Consider the following 17503-nt stretch of genomic DNA (forward strand, 5'->3'; position numbering starts at 1 on the left):
AACTATTCCCAAGAATCGATCAGAGAATATAATATAAAATAATATGCTCATCAGCACCTCATGATCAGATCACATATTGCGATCGAGCATTGATCACCTCGCACATTCCTCAAATTGGCCGCTCTCCATTCAACCAACACTTATATATATAGGCACTCCCCTAAGCAACTCTTTCATGTGCATATACATCACAGATTAATTCAGAGCTGTTATACTTATATATTGTCATTCTACTCACACATATATATATTTTAAGGTAGTATTCTTTATCATTAATTAATTATTATACATGTTGCAGTAGTACTGATCGATATGATCAAATTAATTTAATTGCTGATATTTGTGGTTAATTATATATACTGATGGACTTGCATTGCTTTCATCATATTGAACATGATCAAATTAATTAAATTGATTTTTTTTTTTTTTTTTTGCAAGGTTGATCGACAAATCTATGTTTAATTGAACTATAGAAGCTTTAAGTAATCCTTGCTGATGGGTTTATATATGTACTGTCTTTTTTTTAATTTGCTTAATTAATTTCATCAAAGAAGCATATGTCTTTGGTTTCAGGCATATTCTTGAAGATGAATGCTGTTGGGATGTCTGGTGGAGTCAAATACGACACCTTGCTTTTTGGTATATACCATCATAATTAATGCCTCGACTTAAAAAAGGCATATGGGAATAATGTTGATTATATATATGATATATATTCCAGTCTCACTTTGTAAATAATTACCTTTAAGTGAGCCAATTAGCTAGTGTAATGTTTTGGTTAACCAGATTTGCCTGGATCTAAACATGTCTTACGTACAGATTTGGATGATACTCTATACCCCATGAGCTCAGGTCTCAACTTGGCATGCCGCAAGAACATTGAAGGTAAGACTGTAAACAACATTAATCAGGATGACCAAAATTCTACTAGTATTTAATTAACTGTAACTATATATATTAATGAGGATGATCAATTTTGATTAATGTAGAGTTCATGCTTCAAAACTTGCAAATCGAAGAAAGTGAGGTACCAAGGATGTGCCTGGAACTATACAGGGAATATGGGACAACCATGGCCGGTCTAAAGGTATGTAAAAAACAGATCAGATCAGCTCCTTCCCTGGACTTCATTTTCTTCTATTAATTAGTCTGCTTCCTGACCAGGCTCTTGGTTACGAATTTGACAATGACGAGTTTCATGAGTATGTCCACGGAAGACTACCCTACGATGCATTGAAGCCTGATTTAATCTTAAGGAACCTTCTGTTATCGATGCCACAGAGAAAAATGGTATGCCAGTGCTGCTTCAAAATTTGTTCACATCACACCAGATCAATGTCTAAGAACTAATTAGATGTTTTGTACTGGTGTTTTCAGATCTTCACCAACGCTGACAAAGTGCATGCAGCTCAAGTTCTCAACAGGTTGGGGCTGGAAGATTGTTTTGAAGGCATCATATGCTTTGAAACTCTTAACCCTCCTCATCTTCAACTAGTTGATCACATGACTACACCAGATGACTATATGACTCTCATACAGACTGCACCCGAGGCTAATGCCTCTGTTTCCACTGGAATTAGTCTCACTCCCAAGTCACCAATCCTTTGCAAACCCTCTGTCGAAGCAATTGAAGCTGCTATCCGTATTGCAAATGTTGACCCAAAGAAAACTGTAAGATTGGATCCTTAGCTAAACTTGGAAGGATTCTCATTTTGATTTCTTCTCTTGACCGGTCAAGCATGATTTTTTCTGTTTGTTAGCTTCAAACATTATGGAATTTTCGTAATGGAGATTTTTTTTCCCTTCCATTCTCAGATTTTCTTTGATGACAGTGCTCGAAACATAGCAAGTGGGAAGGCAGCAGGGCTTCATACAGTTATTGTAAGCGCTGTGCAGCTAACCAAAGTTAATAGAAATAATTGAACCTTCTCAGAGGAAGGAAACTTGTAGCATATCATAATAACTCAAAATTATAAGCACGAGTTTCTTATTCTCTTCACTACCATCAAGAAACAAACACCTTACTTTTAGTCAAATCTAATATGAGTGGGAATACTTATGACAGGTTGGGAGCTCAGAACTAGTACCTGGCGCAGAGCATGTGTTGAGTAGCATCCACAATATCAAAGAAGCACTACCTGAGATATGGGAAGGGGAAGAAGGGCAACAACTGGAGCAATTTATCCAGTCCACTGCAGTTGAAACAGTGGTCCTTGCATAGGTTTTCTCCCGTATCACAACTTCAGTCACCTCGTCATGCGAATTTCCGAAAATGAAGGCTGGCAGTACTTTGGTGAAATAAAGTGAATTAAGGATACACATGAACTATGATCAACTTGTTATACATTTGTAAGACAATAGAATTCAACGAATACCGCATATAATTGACTCCATGTAGTTCTGTTTGAATAAATACAGTAATAGTTGTGCCTCTGCATTCATCCCAACAGAATATATGCACCTTCATCTCTAGCTTATATATTGCCAATTGAATTTGTCTCAGCCAAAATGAACAATGTTTCAGATGCAAGACTAGTAAAATTTTATTGCACATCCCAAAATGTCACAAAAGTAATATACAACTCTGGAATGGACAAACTGGAAAACTGTATTCCAAAGTTGTACTTAGGATGAGTTCACAGACAAATCAGCCATCCATGAGCAACTCTCCACAGTTAACAATTCTGCATGGCAAACGAGGGACATCTGTCCTGCTTGTCTCTTGAGATTCAAGTTTCCGCAAAACATCCATTCCCTCAATAACGTGTCCAAACACAACATGGCGATTGTCTAACCATGGAGTCTACATAATGCACATCAAAAACATTAATTAACAAGGTTATAAGACAGGAGATAACTAACATGCCCAAACAGGATACCTTGTATGCATTTTTTCAATCAACTATACACAAAAAGGACAGTGATAAAATAGTAACAACAAACTAACCAATCATTTAAGTGTCTATTTTGACTGGAAGGTGCTGACACATAAACCAAAACTAGATTCATAAATGGAAGTAAACCTCAAAAACCATTTGTCTCCATTCTTCCTTTTACTCTCCATATGTTCTCTCTATCTATCTATCTATTCCTTCAACTAATGATTGATCTCATTGATTATGTGCAGGCTAGTTTAAAGATTTATTTGCAATGGTGTGGTTGGTTAGATGAAGACAATAAAAAACCTTCTCTACAAGACTGCAACCAAACAAAGCAGATGCACCTTTTCAATTATTAAGTTGCAAAAGTCATTTCTGTGCACAAAGTATAGAAAATACAGAATATGTATGTGGTTTGATTCATTTGAAGGAAAGCATATGGAGAATTCAAATATCAAAAAGCATTTAATTAAATATTTGATGTACAGATGGAAAGAGTTGCAGCAGCCATCTTACCTTCACCGTGCAGATGAAAAACTGGCTGCCATTAGTACCAGGGCCCGCATTAGCCATGCTCAATACACCAGGCCCAACATGCTTCACTGCAAATAAGTGTTTTTTTAATGTCAGTACTATAAGTATAAGGGCATTCAGTTCACAATCACATGCCTCCCAAATTAAAGGATGTCAACTAAAACTAAAAGATCCCATTTAAATTTGAAATTAATAATAAGCTCTATTCTATCCTCTCATCATCTAAAAAGGACATATACAGGCAAAGCTCTCATCTTCAAATTTGGAACCATAGATACTGATTCCCCCAGTTCCCTGCAACCAGTAAAACCATTAAGTTGGGGTTAATTTGGTAAGTTGAACATTCAATCTATTTGAATTCACACAAGGATATACACAAAATGCAAGCAAACTCACATCTCCTTCAGTGAAGTCCCCTCCTTGGATCATAAAATCTTTAATGATGCGGTGGAAAGAGCTTCCTTTATAACCATATCCTTTCTCTCCTGCAAGAACAATAACGAATCAATTTTAATCTAAAGCAAAAAACTAGAAGAAAAACAGCAATTGGCCCTGGAAGAGAAACAAAAGAAAAGGAAAAAAAATAGAGGGAAAAGGCGAGAAGAAAGGTTTGCCTGTGCACAAGGCGCGGAAATTTTCTACAGTTTTAGGAACAACATCACCAAAGAGGCCTATTACAAGCCGGCCTACAGCTTCACCGCCAATTTCTACATCGAAGAAGCACTTGGTTGTTACTTTTGCTTGCAACTGCTCTACATCCTAAAATCACACAACCAACCACGAGAGAAAATTAACTAACTCACAGCAGCAAAAACTATTATTCTATTATGATTTCTCAAGTAAAATGTCTCCATTTATTGAAAGACTCTAATCCATTCCAATGTTCCATTTGCATATCCATTAATTGTTGGAGTGGAGAGAGAAGGAGAAGCACTCACATTTGCCATAGAGTTGGTGCACACCATTCTTTGATGTTTGACAGAAAATCTGGATGCATAGGAAGGCCTGCATACAATTGGTTGCTGCAACCTCCTAGCAGCAGGGTATGCAACATATGGCATGGCACATTGGGTATAAGCACCACCCTGGAAAGCACACATGACACATGAAAATAGTAAGGCCAATTTAAAACAAAGATAGGCATGTCTACTACTACTCTCAAAGACTCAATCTCAAATCAAATTTCTTATGGTTTGGAATTCACCTGGAAATGACCAAAAGCGGGAAGAGTGCTTCTTTTTGTATGAAGGATTTGCGCTGAGACTGCAGATGCTGAGGCCATGCTGCCGTTTTTGCCTCCTGGTCTTGAAGCTCTCGGTCCTGTTGGTTCTTTGGGTTTTGGATAGGAATAGGGTGCCTCGGTAGTGAGTACTAAAAATTTAAATAAACACACTTTCAAATTTCAGTCGATCTTTACTTTTGTAATTGATATATAGATTGGGGAAATTTCTCCCAGACAGAACTTGAACTGGTCTTCACTTCGAAAATCCACATTTAATGGTAAAAAATCTTATATGCTTGATAGGAAAAAATGAACTTGTCTAACATTCAAGATAATGGATTTTTTGACGTCAAAATAGCAAAACTGGTGGTATTTAACCTTGTTTAAAATCATTTTAACTATTTTTTGATAGAATTTATAATGAATGTGTTATTTTATAGTTTTTTATTAGTTAGTGGATCAATCTAAAATATTTTTTTGTTCATGAACCAATATGAAATACCACCTATAGTGTTCGCGGCTGCTTCCGCCCACACCGCAAGGTAGGGGTCAACAAAAAGCCCAAGCCACGAAGCCCGCCCGGCCCATTGGGCCCGAAGCCCAATCTGGCCCCAATAGTCATTGGGCTGGGCTTGCGTCATCCCCTTGAAGCCCACGGGCCGCCCGAAGCCCGGCCCAAAGTCCATTTACACACAATATATCTTCAATCAAAAAATATAGGATTTTGACTATGTTGTGAATCGAACATGAGACCTCATGGAACAAACATCAACTCTCAACCAACTAAGCTAACTAGTTAATTTGTCTAATTGGTGAATCATATCATATTTAATAGGTTTTTCGTTTGTATACTCTAATAAATTATTAATATGCTTATTAAGTTATTATATAATACTATAATCATATAATGTTCGTAAATAGTAATAGTGTAAACTGTGCAATACCATAAATAATAAATTTTTAAACTTATATACAACATTACAAATTTACAACCATAGTTATTAAAGTTATTATAATAAACTTTATAATACAACTATAATTAAAGTTACTAAACCACGATCGTTCATTAATTCAACGATCTGAACCGTTCATTTTTTATGTTGATAGTCAAAGATCATCCTTACAAAAAATCGGCCAAATAGGAATTCATCTACCCGTTCGAATGTTCGATTATCATTAGAAAAACCACGATCATTCATTAATTCGATCACCGTTACATCATTCTTACATCTCCGATTGAGCTAATTTTTTGCAAAGATTCTCTTTGAGTAGGGAACTAAAGTTTGAACAGTTCGGATCGTTGAAAACACAATCGATATGTGAGCTTCTACATATAAATACACTTGAAGAGTATAATTCTAATAACTTTCTCGTTGAAACCTTGTTATTTCCTTAATTATGAAGACTACAACGTGATTTCAACAATCTGACCCGTTCATTTTCTATGTTCATAGTCAAAGATCATCCTTACAAAAAATCGGTCAAATCGAAATTCATCTACCTATTTGATTATCATTAGAAAAACCACGATCGCTCATTAATTCGACCACCATTATGTCACTTTTACATCTCCGATTGAGCTCATTTTTTGCACGAATTATCGTTGAGTGAGAAACTAAAATTGAACGGTTCGGATCGTTGAAAACACAATTGCATCGTTTGTTTATAAAAATATGTAATAAAATATATAATAAAACATATGTACATTTATGTTTTATTATAGTTGTAATGTTATATATAATTTTAAAAGTTTATTATTTATAGTATTACACTATTACTAAAAATTGAGAGAAAACCTCAACAATTAGTTTGATAAAAAATAATAATAAAATAATTCGGCTAACAATTGTAAAAATTGCTTAAGTACGCTTAAAGAAACCCTAGGGCGCAAACAACCATATAATCAAGGCCCACGGGTAATTACAAATCCAAATAAAATATAAACGAAAATAAATAAAATGTCTGAAAGTTTAGAATGCAGTTTTGAGGCCCTAAACGATTTCAGATGGCTGAAAAAACCCATACATCATTGCATAGCAATGAATTTGGCTCGTCTCGCGATTCCCTTTGAAACGATATGCATTAGTACCACTTTCAGAGCCAAACCCTCCGACTAGTAGAAATCATTTCCCTCATTTCCCAAATTTCTTGGGTTTGCAACGATCAAGCTGTTGCATAAACTTCTCCGCCATCCGTTCTGCATCAGTCTCCTCCACTTCCGAAGAACTCGGCCCCGAGTTATCTTCAAGATAACAAGCCTCATCATCATGGAACTCATGAAGGTCTGCAACATTGAAAGTGTTGGACATTCCCATTGACTCGGGCAAATCAATGATGTAAACATTATCATTGATTCGTTTCAGCACTTTGAATGGTCCATACTTCTTTTGTTTAAGCTTACTATATGAACCAGCAGGGACCCTCTCCTTCCTTAGAAAAACCATCACGGAATCACCTTCCTGGAACACTTTCACTCGCCTGTGCTTGTCGGCTGCAGCCTTATACTTAGCATTGGTCAGCTCCAGCTTCTGCTTAATCTTATCTCTTACTGCCAGCACTTCCTCAGCCATATTTTCAGCAGCAGCACTTGTACCATGACCTGCAGGTAACTTCACTAAATCCACCACATGGTTAGGCACAGCTGTGTACACAATGGAAAATGGAGACCTCCCTGTCGCGTTATGAACTGCGCTGTTATACGCAAATTCAACTTGTGGTAGCGCATGATCCCATTGCTTGGGCTTTTCTCCGCAGATGCTTCGTATCATATTTCCCAGCGTCTTATTTGTGACTTCAGTCTGACCGTCAGTCTGGGGATGAGCAGTGCTACTTCGGTTCAAGGCAGTTCCAAATATTCTCCACAAAGTGATCCAAAAATGACTCAAAAACTTGGTGTCACGATAAGAAATTTTAGTTTTCGACACCCCGTGAAGTCGGACCACCTCTCTGAAAAATAGCTTGGCTATGTTGGATGCATGAGCTGTTTTCTTGCAAGCAATAAAGTGCACCATTTTGGAAAACCTGTCAACCACCATGAAAACTGAATCCACGCCCCTTTGTGTTCGGGGCAATCCTAGCACAAAGTTCATAGCAATATCCTGCCAAATATCGTTAGGAATAGGCAAAGACATATATAAACCGGTATTTTGAACCTGACCCTTCGAGACCTGACAAGTGTAGCACTTCTTAACAATAGCCCCTACATCACGCTTCAACTGAGGCCAATAGTAACGCTTCTCTAAGCTTGCGATAGTTTTGTCATGGCCCAAATGTCCGCTCAAACCCCCTCCATGTAAATCTCGAATAAGCTTTTCTCGCAAAGATGTCATAGGGATGCACAGCAGATTTCCCTTGAAAAGATATCCCTCATTAATAAAGAATTTTGTCATTGGTTCGTGGTTAACACACTTTGCCCATATCTCTTTGAAATCGTGGTCAGCTTCATATAATTCCTTCAAACATTCGAACCCCACAACTTCTTGAGAAAGAGTAACCAGCAGGGAAGCTCTTCTACTTAGGGCATCAACAACCCGATTTAGAGTACCAGACTTATGCTTAATAACAAATGGGAACTTCTGCAGAAAAGTCACCCACTTGGCATGCATTTTATTAACATATTTATGACTGTTAATGAACTTCAGGGTCTGATGGTCTGTGAACAGTACGAATTCCCTCTGGATTAGGTAGTGCTCCCATTGCTTCAATGCCCTGACAACTGCATAAAATTCTTGGTCATAAGTACTCCATTTCTGACGGGCTTCGCTTAGTTTTTCAGAAAAGAAAGCTACTGGTCTTTTTTCTTGGGAGAGCACGGCACCCACTCCCACTCCGCTAGCATCACATTCGACCTCGAATACTCTCTCAAAGTTTGGAAGAGCTAGAACCGGAGCGGTGCAAAGTTTCTCTTTGATGAGAGCGAAACTCTTCTCCTGCTCGTCTCCCCAATTAAATCTGCCCCGCTTCAAACACTCCGTGATAGGCGCAGTAATGGTGCTGAAATTCCGAACAAACCGCCTGTAAAAAGTAGCCAGACCATGAAAACTCCTCACCTCAGTCACTGATTTTGGAGTCGGCCAATCCCGAATTGCTCTAACCTTCTCATCATCAACCTGTATACCGTCTTCACCAACTACGAAACCCAAGAACAGCAGCTTATTGGTGCAGAAAGTACACTTTTTCAGATTCACATACAACGAATTTTCTTTCAGTACGCCTAAGACTCGTCTCAGATGAACCAGGTGTTCTTCTTTGGTCCTGCTGTAGATTAATATATCATCGAAATAAACTACAACAAAAGAGCCAATAAATGGACGAAGAACCTGGTTCATAAGCCTCATGAAGGTGTTAGGCGCGTTGGACAACCCGAAAGGCATCACCAGCCACTCAAATAGTCTATCCTTGCTTTTGAACGCTGTTTTCCATTCATCACCCGGTTTAATTCGAATCTGGTGGTAGCCACTTCGCAAGTCTATTTTTGTTGAACACTTTGGAACCTTCAAGTACATCTAGCATGTCTTCTAGGCGTGGAATAGGAAATCTGTACTTTACTGTAATCTTGTTGATGGCCCGGCTGTCAACACACATACGCCAAGCATTCCTTTTCTTTGGAACTAAAAGGACCGGAACCGCACAAGGACTCATACTTTCCCTAATGAACCCTTTTTTCAACAAGTCTTCAATATGTTCCCTTAAAATCTCATTCTCCTTCGGACTCATGCGGTAATGGGGAAGATTTGGTAAACTAGCGCCGGGTACCAAATCAATTTGATCCTGTATGTCTCTCATAGGTGGCAGTTCATTGGGCAGTTCGTCAGCGATGAGCTCCTGAAAATTCCTCAACATCTGCTGCACTTCAAGAGGAACGGCGATGTCTTTGTGTACCGTCAACAGACCTGTCAGTACCACAAGAAAGAAAGAATCAGCTTCGGTTATTGCTTCATTAATCTCCCGCTCACTGCTAGTCAAGGTCAGAAAACTAGAATTCCCTCTTTCTGGCACACTCAGATGTCCTGACTGCGTAATAGGAGCCATAGCAATTTTATGTTTGTTTCAAGTAAATAACACCACATTATCTCGTCCCTTAAAGGTCGTATCCAAATCAAACTGCCAAGGACGTCCCAACAGTACATGGCACGCATCCATGTCAATCACATCACACAACACTTCTTCCCTATAATGTCTACCAATGGAGAGCGGCACTCGGCAAGTTTCAGTAACACGAACTGAAGGTCCTTTCTTCACCCAGCCCAGCGAATAAAGCGTTTCATGCGGCACTGTTGGTAATTGGAAATGCTCGACAACCTTTTTTGACACGAAATTTTCACAGCTGCCATTGTCGACAATCACACTACACACCTTGTTTTTAATTGAACAGAGAGAACGAAAAATACTTCGCCGCTGCCCTTCCTCTTTTGGAGCCCAAAGAACTTACTGCAACACCAAATTAATTTTTTCCAGCCCCTCTTCAAGGGCAAACTCAGCCCCTGCATAATCATTGTCAGCTGCTTCTTCATCTTCCTCTTCAGGTTCATCCACTTCTACTAAATTGGCCTGTCTTCGCTCGGGGCAAACATTCGAACGATGCCCAGGTTTGTCGCATCTATAGCAAATATCTATAGTGGGTATGGCATACGGGTTTTGTTTCTGGGGTTGACTGCGAAACTTCCCTCCTCTATCAAAATTCCTACCACTATTTTCATTCGTTCCTCTAGCAGGAAAATTCGAAGACTTTGATGCACCCCCGCTACTTTGCCCAGTTTTTCCTTTATCAGCAGGAACAACAGCATTCGTTTCAAAGGAATCTGCTGCACTCCTCCGATAAGTTATCTGGCGCTTCTCTTTTTTCATTAACTCGGCTTTCATTGCTATGTTATTCGCCTCCTGCAAGGTCCACATATTCTGCAATCCAATTCTTTCTTGAATAGATGATTTCAACCCGTTCACATACCTTGCAACCTTCTGGTTTTGTGTCTCCTGCAGATGGTTACGTTCTGCCAATCGCATAAATTCATCCGTGTATTCAGCCACTGCTTTATTGCCCTGCACGCAGCTTATAAACATGCGATACAAAATTTGTTCATAGTCTGCAGGAAGGAATCTGCTCATCATAAGTTGTTTCATCCTTTGCCACGTCCGAATACGACTCTTTCCTTGCCTCTGGCGGGTATTCTGCAATTGATCCCACCAAACAGTCGCGGTACTTTTTAGACTGAAAGCGACCATCTTCACCATCTTGGACTCCTGAATCTCCATAATCTCAAAGAACCTCTCCACCTCCACCAACCAATCCAAGAAATCCTCAATCTTTAGATTTCCCGCAAAGTTCGAAATGTTTGCTTTAATCCGATAGTCATCAAAACGGTTATTGTTATTAGGACGATTCTGATTATTTTCCTGGGGTAGTTCTTCGATCTCCTCCTCAGATTCGGAGTCACTTTCTTGCACACGATGTCCCCCGGGGTTTCCCACGTTTTCGCCCCCTTGATTGATACCACCATTATTGGCGACTACTCTCCCATTATTAACACCAATATTGTCAACCGCTTGCCTTAGTAAATCTCGAATCTTACCAAATTGCACGGACAGATTGTCAATTCGACGGTTCTGGGCATCCAGATCTACTCGAGTGATTGGTTCTGCATTTTCACGGTCACCCATTACTTGAATCAACGATATCGAAGAGGAGAGACCTGCTCTGATACCACTTGATGCAATACAATCAACTAAGGTTTACAAACGTAAACCTAAAAGAATAAGAAGCCTGGAATCCACCAGGAAATTGAGAGAAAACCTCAACAATTAGTTTGATAAAAAATAATAATAGAATAATTCGGCTAGCAATTGTAAAAATTGCTTAACTAAGCTTAAAGAAACCCTAGGGCGCAAACAACCATATAATTAAGGCCCACGGGTAATTACAAACCCAAATAAAATATAAACGAAAATAAATAAAATGTCTGAAAGTTTAGAATGCAGTTTTGAGGCCCTAAACGATCTCAGATGGCCGAAAAAGCCCATATGTCATAGCATAGCAATGAGTTTGACTCGTCTCGCGATTCTTTTCGAAACGATATGCATTAGTACCACTTTCAGAGCCAAACCCTCCGACTAGTAGAAATCATTTCTCAAATTTCTTGCGTTTGCAACGATCAAGCTGTTGCATAAACTTCTCCGCCATCCGTTCTGCATCACTAACATAATAGTATTATATAATAACTTAATAAGCATATTAATAATTTATTTAAGTAAACAAACGAAAGAGTTATTAAATATGTTATGATTCACAACTTACCAAATAAACTAGTCAACTTAGTTGGTTGAGAGTTGAAGTTTGTTATATGAGGTTTCATATTCAAATCACAACATAGCCAAAATCTTTTTTTTTTTTTTTGAAGATATATATGTGTCTAAATAGGATTTGGGCCCATTCTGGGCCGCCCGTTCGGGCCTAGCCCGACCCGGCCCACCAAGCCCGCAAGCCAAAGTCCGATGGGCGGGCCTTGGGCTTGTGTATTAAAGCCCAAGCCCAGCCCGGCCCAGCCCGAAAGCCCTATTGAGCTCTTATAATTCAAACCTTAGCCTGGCCCGAACCCAAAAAATTTGAGCCGAGCCCGGCCCATTGCCGACCCTTACCGCAAGGCTATGTGCCACAAATACCCATGAGTTCACTCTGTGAGCCAGCCCAAATAGAAATTGATAAATGGGCTGGGTTAGCCTGACAAAAGCAGATTCTGGGCCTCCACCAACCCAAATATGCATACTACTAAAGTCAGTGAAGCCCATACAAATAGAAAACTAATAAGAAGAGATGAGTCAGATGCCTGATTGCCTCACTGAGATAAGAATGGGTTTGTGTCAGCGAATGAGTGAGTGAATGAATGAAAATGCCTATGGTCCCTATCTCTTCTCCTACTGCTGCTGCAACTGCCAATCCCTGCCCCTCTCTCTTGTTCCTACTCACAGTAAGCCCTTTAAAAACCCCAATCCTTGCGACTCCTTTTTCTTTTTCATTCCAAAATCCAAGGCATTCCGTTTCCCACCATGTCAGTTTCAGACCCCGTTGCTCGAACAAGGTCGATTCCACCTTCTTGCCGTCTGAGGATGAGGACATAAATACAGAAGATACAGATAATTTAGATGTAGTGGATATAGAGATAGAGATTGAGAAGACGGGAAAAAACTGTCGGAGAATCCGATCGGCAATTGCGATACAGGCGCCGCTCGACACCGTCTGGAATCTGTTGACTGATTACGAGAGATTGGCCGATTTCATTCCGGGACTCGCCGTCTGCCGATTGCTCCACAAGACTCCCAACTATGCTCGACTTTTTCAGGTGCATGCCCTAATTTAAGAACAATACTTAGGTCACCCCTTAGACGGTAGCTCAAGGTCACCACATCCCCTTAAATTTTGATTTCGGCAATGTCGGCGCATAATCGGAATTGTTCACTTTTTAGATAACATATTAAAGATCATGTGCAAAAAATCAAATCAATTGGAAATCGTTTAGTTATATAACTGTTGTCAATTAAATAGAAAAAATCAACGGTTTAGTAAAAAAATCACTCTTTAATTAAAAATCGTTTATTTTTTCTATTTAATTGACAACAGTTATATAATCAAACGATTTTCGATTGATTTGATTTTTTATAGAAATAATTTTTAATATGTTATACAAAAAGTAAAGAGTCCATTAATTATAAGGTACTAACAAAGCAAAATATTAACCAAAACCACTCAATCTATTTTTATTAACTTGCACACACTATCTACCAGCCCCCCAAAATATAACATGCGGACACCTTCCAAAAGAAACGCATCACAACCAAACCAACTACACAAACAGTCCAAAATTGATCTTTTTTTTTTTTTTTGCCAAATCGATCTCTTTCTTCAACTTTACCAAATCAACAATTGTTTATATTCACTCACAAGTATCGTTCTGCAACTGCAAGCCTGCAACTTAAAAAAAAAAACTGCAGTTTCAGTTCACTTTGCAGTTTCAGAAACTGCAGTTTCACTTGCAGTTAGTAACTGCAACTGCAAGCCTGCAGCTTCAATAAATTGCAGTTTCAATTCACTTGCAGTTTCACTTACACTGTAACTGCAAGCTTACAACTCAAATAAACTGCAGTTTCAGTTCATTTGCAGTTTCTGAAACTGCAGTTGCAACTCAAATAAAATGCAGTTTCAGTTCATTTGCAGTTTCAGAAACTGCAGTTAGTAACTGCAACTCCAATAAACTGCAGTTTCAGTTCACTTGCAATGTTCCATAAAATGCAGTTTCTGCAGTTTCAGTTCACTTACAGTTCCAGAAACTGCAGAAAGTTCACTTGCAATTCCAGAAATTGCAGTTTCAGTTCACTTGCAGTTTCTGAAACTGCAGAAAACTGCAGTTTCTGAAACTGAACTAAAAAAAAAAAAAAATCAAGAACCTAAACATACTCATGCACAGACCTTGATAAGAAGAGAGAAAAGTCGGGATCTGAATTATTTAATTAATTGATAAATTGGATCGAAATCAGTGGCGGGCAGCGGCAAAATGGCAAAGCTGGATGACGAACAGATCGCGGAGCTGCTCGTGGTGGTGGTGTTCATCCTGGAAGTGCTTGCTCTGCGAAGAAGAAGAACAAGAAGATGATGAAGAAGAAAGAGAAAAGAGACATAGTGGGGGGGATAAAGAGAGAAGATGAGCGTGAAGAGAGAAGAGAGAAGAAAGAGAATGACAAAAAGAAAATAAAATGGCAATTGACCAGATTTCAAGATAGCAACTTACCTTGTTATTAAAAAAAATTAATTGGTGTACTAGAGAGTAAAAACAATAAATAAAAGGTAGCTTAGGGTAATTAATTCAAAAGTAAATGGTATATAGGATAGTGTGACCTTGAGGTATCCCAAAGGGTGACTCAAGTATTGTTCCTAATTTAAATACGGACAATGAGCTTGTACTCGAATATTTTTTTTAAATATTATTATATGTGACAATATTTTGAATATTATTATATTTTGAACAGATTGGGCAGCAGAACTTGGCATTTGGGCTGAAATTCAATGCTAAGGGAATCGTAGATTGTTATGAGACTCCACTTGAGAGCCTTCCTAATTTTGGACAGAAGCGTGATATTGAATTTAACATGGTTGAAGGTGACTTTGAAATCTTTCAAGGAAAATGGTCTCTCCTCCAGCAGGTAACTTAATTTTCTCTCAATCGCTCTACATACATATATACTATATACTAAAAATTGGTATAACCGTTATGTTGCCACGTAACGAGCAATTAATTCACGAGTTATAATATGAATTTGAATTGATTACACTATATGACGGTATTACGATTATACAAAATAGTTTTTCCATTGGTTACACCGGAGCTTACGCTGATAGAAAGTAATTCTTTTATATTTACACCCTCTACACTTGTATCTATACTATATATAGTAACTAAACAAAGATCAGCTTATGTATAGATGTAGATTTGGATTTTTATCTTATGAAAAACTTCAAGTGCAAAGATTCACACTTGCGGATATTAGAGGGCGTACGAACCGTAGTTCAAATGCCCTCTAATGTTTGTAAGTGTGGACGTATGTGCACACTAGAAGTCCCTGTTTATCTTAAATTGGTGAAATTGATTTGGACTTGATCTCCAGTTCATTTTTAGAAGCTTACAATTAATTAATTAATTAATTGGTTGGTGAGCAGCTCAGTAGCGATATAGCCGACCAAGAAATGCATACAACTCTTTCCTACTCAGTTGATGTAAAGCCAAAGCTGTGGTTGCCCGTTGGGCTTGTTGAGGGTAGACTTTGCAAGGAGATCAAAATAAACCTTGCATGCATCCGACAAGAAGCACTCAAAATAACTCACAATACTACTTCTCTGCACACTCGTTAATCTATTTAATTATTGCTATTACCTGCTGATTCTAATTCATTCTTGTCTTGTAAGTATATATGCTAGTTCTCTATTGCTATATATACATACAAATATATATATATGTATAGTTATTGATCCCATTGAAAATATTGGAATGTACGATTTGTTGTAATCTTTTTTCCTTTTCGTTTTTCTTTTTTTTTTTCCAATTTGGTTCAACTTGCGCGGCCTCGCACTTTTGATGTATTTGAAGAAAATGAAGAGTTATGTATATAGAATTGTGCATTTCCATGCAATTAATCAATGATTCGGTGTGTATAATCAAAATACATAAACATCAACACTTATCTAACCGAACTTAGCGAACCCAGGTCCATCTCCAAAAACAATGGTTAACTAACATTGCAGTAGGTTGGGAAAATTCTTGAGAGCAGACATATATATTGAACACTAAGGTCTCCTTTGGAATGCAAGACATGACTGTATGAGATAGGAGATAGAACATGCCAAGATAAAAATCATGTCCCATATTTGGTGCAACACAAGATTGAATTGGATTATGTATACAATGTTTAAAATTAAAACACTACCTAATCAAATTTAAAAATCTAAAAATATATTTTTTTTATTATAATCCAAAAGTACCTATAAACAAAAAACATAACCTAAAATTTAGTATTCATATTGTTAACTATTTAATTAGTATTCAATTATTGTTAAATATTTTTTATTAAAAAATATATGGGTGCCACTATTCGGACTCAACTTTTTTATTTTTATCCCCAACACTTTAATAAAAATATAATTTTCAATTTTACCCTAATGTAAATTGACATTCAAGGACTTAAAAATTTAATTCAGATTAAATTAAATTAACTTAAACCTATATCCAACATTTTTCAATACCGAACATCAATTCTTCACTCACATTGCATCTCAACTCTCTATCAAAACTCTAAACACACTATAACACTTTTCATATTGATGCAAACAAGTTTAATATTGACGAATGGATAGTTATTAGTTAAATTGTGGTTTGGGGTATTTAAATGAATTATTTTCATCATTCCATTGAATTTTAATAGACTAAATGCTTATTTTCAAAAAACTGAAATCGCAACATGTTCGGCACACTAGAGCTGAACATGTTATGAGTCGTTCGGCAATAAAGTATCGAACATAATGTTGTATGTTCGGTCATAGACTACTGAACACCTCAAAAAAATTAGAAAAAAAGGTGTTCAGTGGTTGCCAACCGAACATCCTTCTAATCGTTCGGTTGTGCGCCGTCGAACATCCTTCTACCCATTCGATTGTTCGCCGCCAAACATCTTTATACTTGTTCGGTTAACCAGTGCCGAATAAAATTCGAAAAGACAAATTCAAAACTTTCTCATTTGTGTTCAAGTTCAACATTAAACAACTAGGATTCAAACTATTGCAGTCCAAAAGTAAAATTTTTGATGTAGAGGACAATGGGTGGTGGTGTTGGGTGGTGGTGATGGTGATGGTGTTGGGCAAAAGAGAAGGAATATGTTAAGTTTGTTTGTTGGGTTTTAATAAGGGTATTTTGGAAAAAAAATGTTGGGTGTACTAATAAGTTTTTAAACTTTTTAAATTGAAGGTGGGTATAAAAGTGTGTTAGGACTATAGATAAACAAGTTGGGTCCGAATAGCGGCACCCAAAATATATTTCTTTTACATTTTGAAAGAACTTTTGAAAAAAATGTTAAATTTAAAGCTTGTAAAATAAAAAAGCTTGTATGCTTTGATACTGGTGCAAATTGCAAATCATAAGAGAACCATGCAGAAAGAGAGAGTGAGAAAGGGAGAGATAGAGGGGTAGAGAGATAGAGAAAGAAATAGAGAGAGACTAGTCCCAGCGTGGACCACCTCTGAGCAGGGAACATAAATCCTTAGTTATTTAGGACTATAGTCTCAAGTGTGAGTTTAGTTCCAAATTCTTAATAAACCCACCAAACATAGGACAAA

At 37.7% G+C, this 17503-nt stretch overlaps 3 protein-coding genes across 4 annotated transcripts; 2 read left to right on the top strand and 1 right to left on the bottom strand.

Annotated features, from left to right (window-relative positions):
- Window positions 1–203: 203 nt before the first annotated feature.
- On the top strand, window positions 204–2433 carry LOC147286456 (Haloacid dehalogenase-like hydrolase (HAD) superfamily protein). Of its 2 annotated transcripts, none has more exons than XM_086240386.1 (8): window positions 204–256; window positions 574–639; window positions 820–885; window positions 990–1087; window positions 1165–1290; window positions 1378–1671; window positions 1816–1881; window positions 2066–2433. In XM_086240386.1, exons 2-8 carry the CDS (start codon window positions 588–590, stop codon window positions 2219–2221), a joined length of 858 nt encoding a protein of 285 aa, XP_086096512.1. In that variant the 5' UTR covers window positions 204–256; window positions 574–587; the 3' UTR covers window positions 2222–2433. The 2 variants fall into 2 exon arrangements, with proteins under 2 accessions (XP_086096512.1, XP_086096511.1); XM_086240385.1 differs by lacking the exon at window positions 204–256 and adding an exon at window positions 451–482.
- Window positions 2434–2518: 85 nt separating this feature from the next.
- On the bottom strand, window positions 2519–4817 carry ROC4 (rotamase CYP 4). The gene is made up of 7 exons (XM_086240388.1): window positions 4618–4817; window positions 4352–4498; window positions 4028–4172; window positions 3810–3898; window positions 3653–3707; window positions 3396–3481; window positions 2519–2803 (listed from the first exon to the last, which is right to left on the bottom strand). Exons 1-7 carry the CDS (start codon window positions 4693–4695, stop codon window positions 2648–2650), a joined length of 756 nt encoding a protein of 251 aa, XP_086096514.1. The 5' UTR covers window positions 4696–4817; the 3' UTR covers window positions 2519–2647.
- A 7646-nt stretch (window positions 4818–12463) lies between these two features.
- LOC147286458 (Polyketide cyclase / dehydrase and lipid transport protein) lies at window positions 12464–15697 on the top strand. Its single transcript, XM_086240387.1, has 3 exons — window positions 12464–12968; window positions 14650–14823; window positions 15338–15697. Exons 1-3 carry the CDS (start codon window positions 12513–12515, stop codon window positions 15527–15529), a joined length of 822 nt encoding a protein of 273 aa, XP_086096513.1. The 5' UTR covers window positions 12464–12512; the 3' UTR covers window positions 15530–15697.
- The last annotated feature ends 1806 nt before the right edge of the window (window positions 15698–17503 follow it).

Source organism: Dryas octopetala, chromosome 4 (genome assembly GCF_963921425.1).
Source record: "Dryas octopetala chromosome 4, drDryOcto1.1, whole genome shotgun sequence".
Lineage (NCBI taxonomy): Eukaryota > Viridiplantae > Streptophyta > Magnoliopsida > Rosales > Rosaceae > Dryas > Dryas octopetala.

What these genes read in the sequence shown, in the direction of transcription:
- LOC147286456 (XM_086240386.1), top strand. Translation starts at nt 588, where the DNA reads ATGAATGCTGTTGGGATGTCTGGTGGAGTCAAATACGACACCTTGCTT. An exon ending in ATACGACACCTTGCTTTTTG is followed by an intron (nt 640 to 819) that starts GTATATACCATC and finishes TCTTACGTACAG; the next exon opens with ATTTGGATGATACTCTATAC. An exon ending in CAACCATGGCCGGTCTAAAG is followed by an intron (nt 1,088 to 1,164) that starts GTATGTAAAAAA and finishes CTTCCTGACCAG; the next exon opens with GCTCTTGGTTACGAATTTGA.
- ROC4 (XM_086240388.1), bottom strand. Translation starts at nt 4,695, where the DNA reads ATGGCCTCAGCATCTGCAGTCTCAGCGCAAATCCTTCATACAAAAAGA. An exon ending in CCGCTTTTGGTCATTTCCAG is followed by an intron (nt 4,499 to 4,617) that starts GTGAATTCCAAA and finishes TGTGCTTTCCAG; the next exon opens with GGTGGTGCTTATACCCAATG. An exon ending in TTTCCGCGCCTTGTGCACAG is followed by an intron (nt 3,899 to 4,027) that starts GCAAACCTTTCT and finishes TTGTTCTTGCAG; the next exon opens with GAGAGAAAGGATATGGTTAT.
- LOC147286458 (XM_086240387.1), top strand. Translation starts at nt 12,513, where the DNA reads ATGAAAATGCCTATGGTCCCTATCTCTTCTCCTACTGCTGCTGCAACT. An exon ending in ACTATGCTCGACTTTTTCAG is followed by an intron (nt 12,969 to 14,649) that starts GTGCATGCCCTA and finishes TATTTTGAACAG; the next exon opens with ATTGGGCAGCAGAACTTGGC. An exon ending in AATGGTCTCTCCTCCAGCAG is followed by an intron (nt 14,824 to 15,337) that starts GTAACTTAATTT and finishes GTTGGTGAGCAG; the next exon opens with CTCAGTAGCGATATAGCCGA.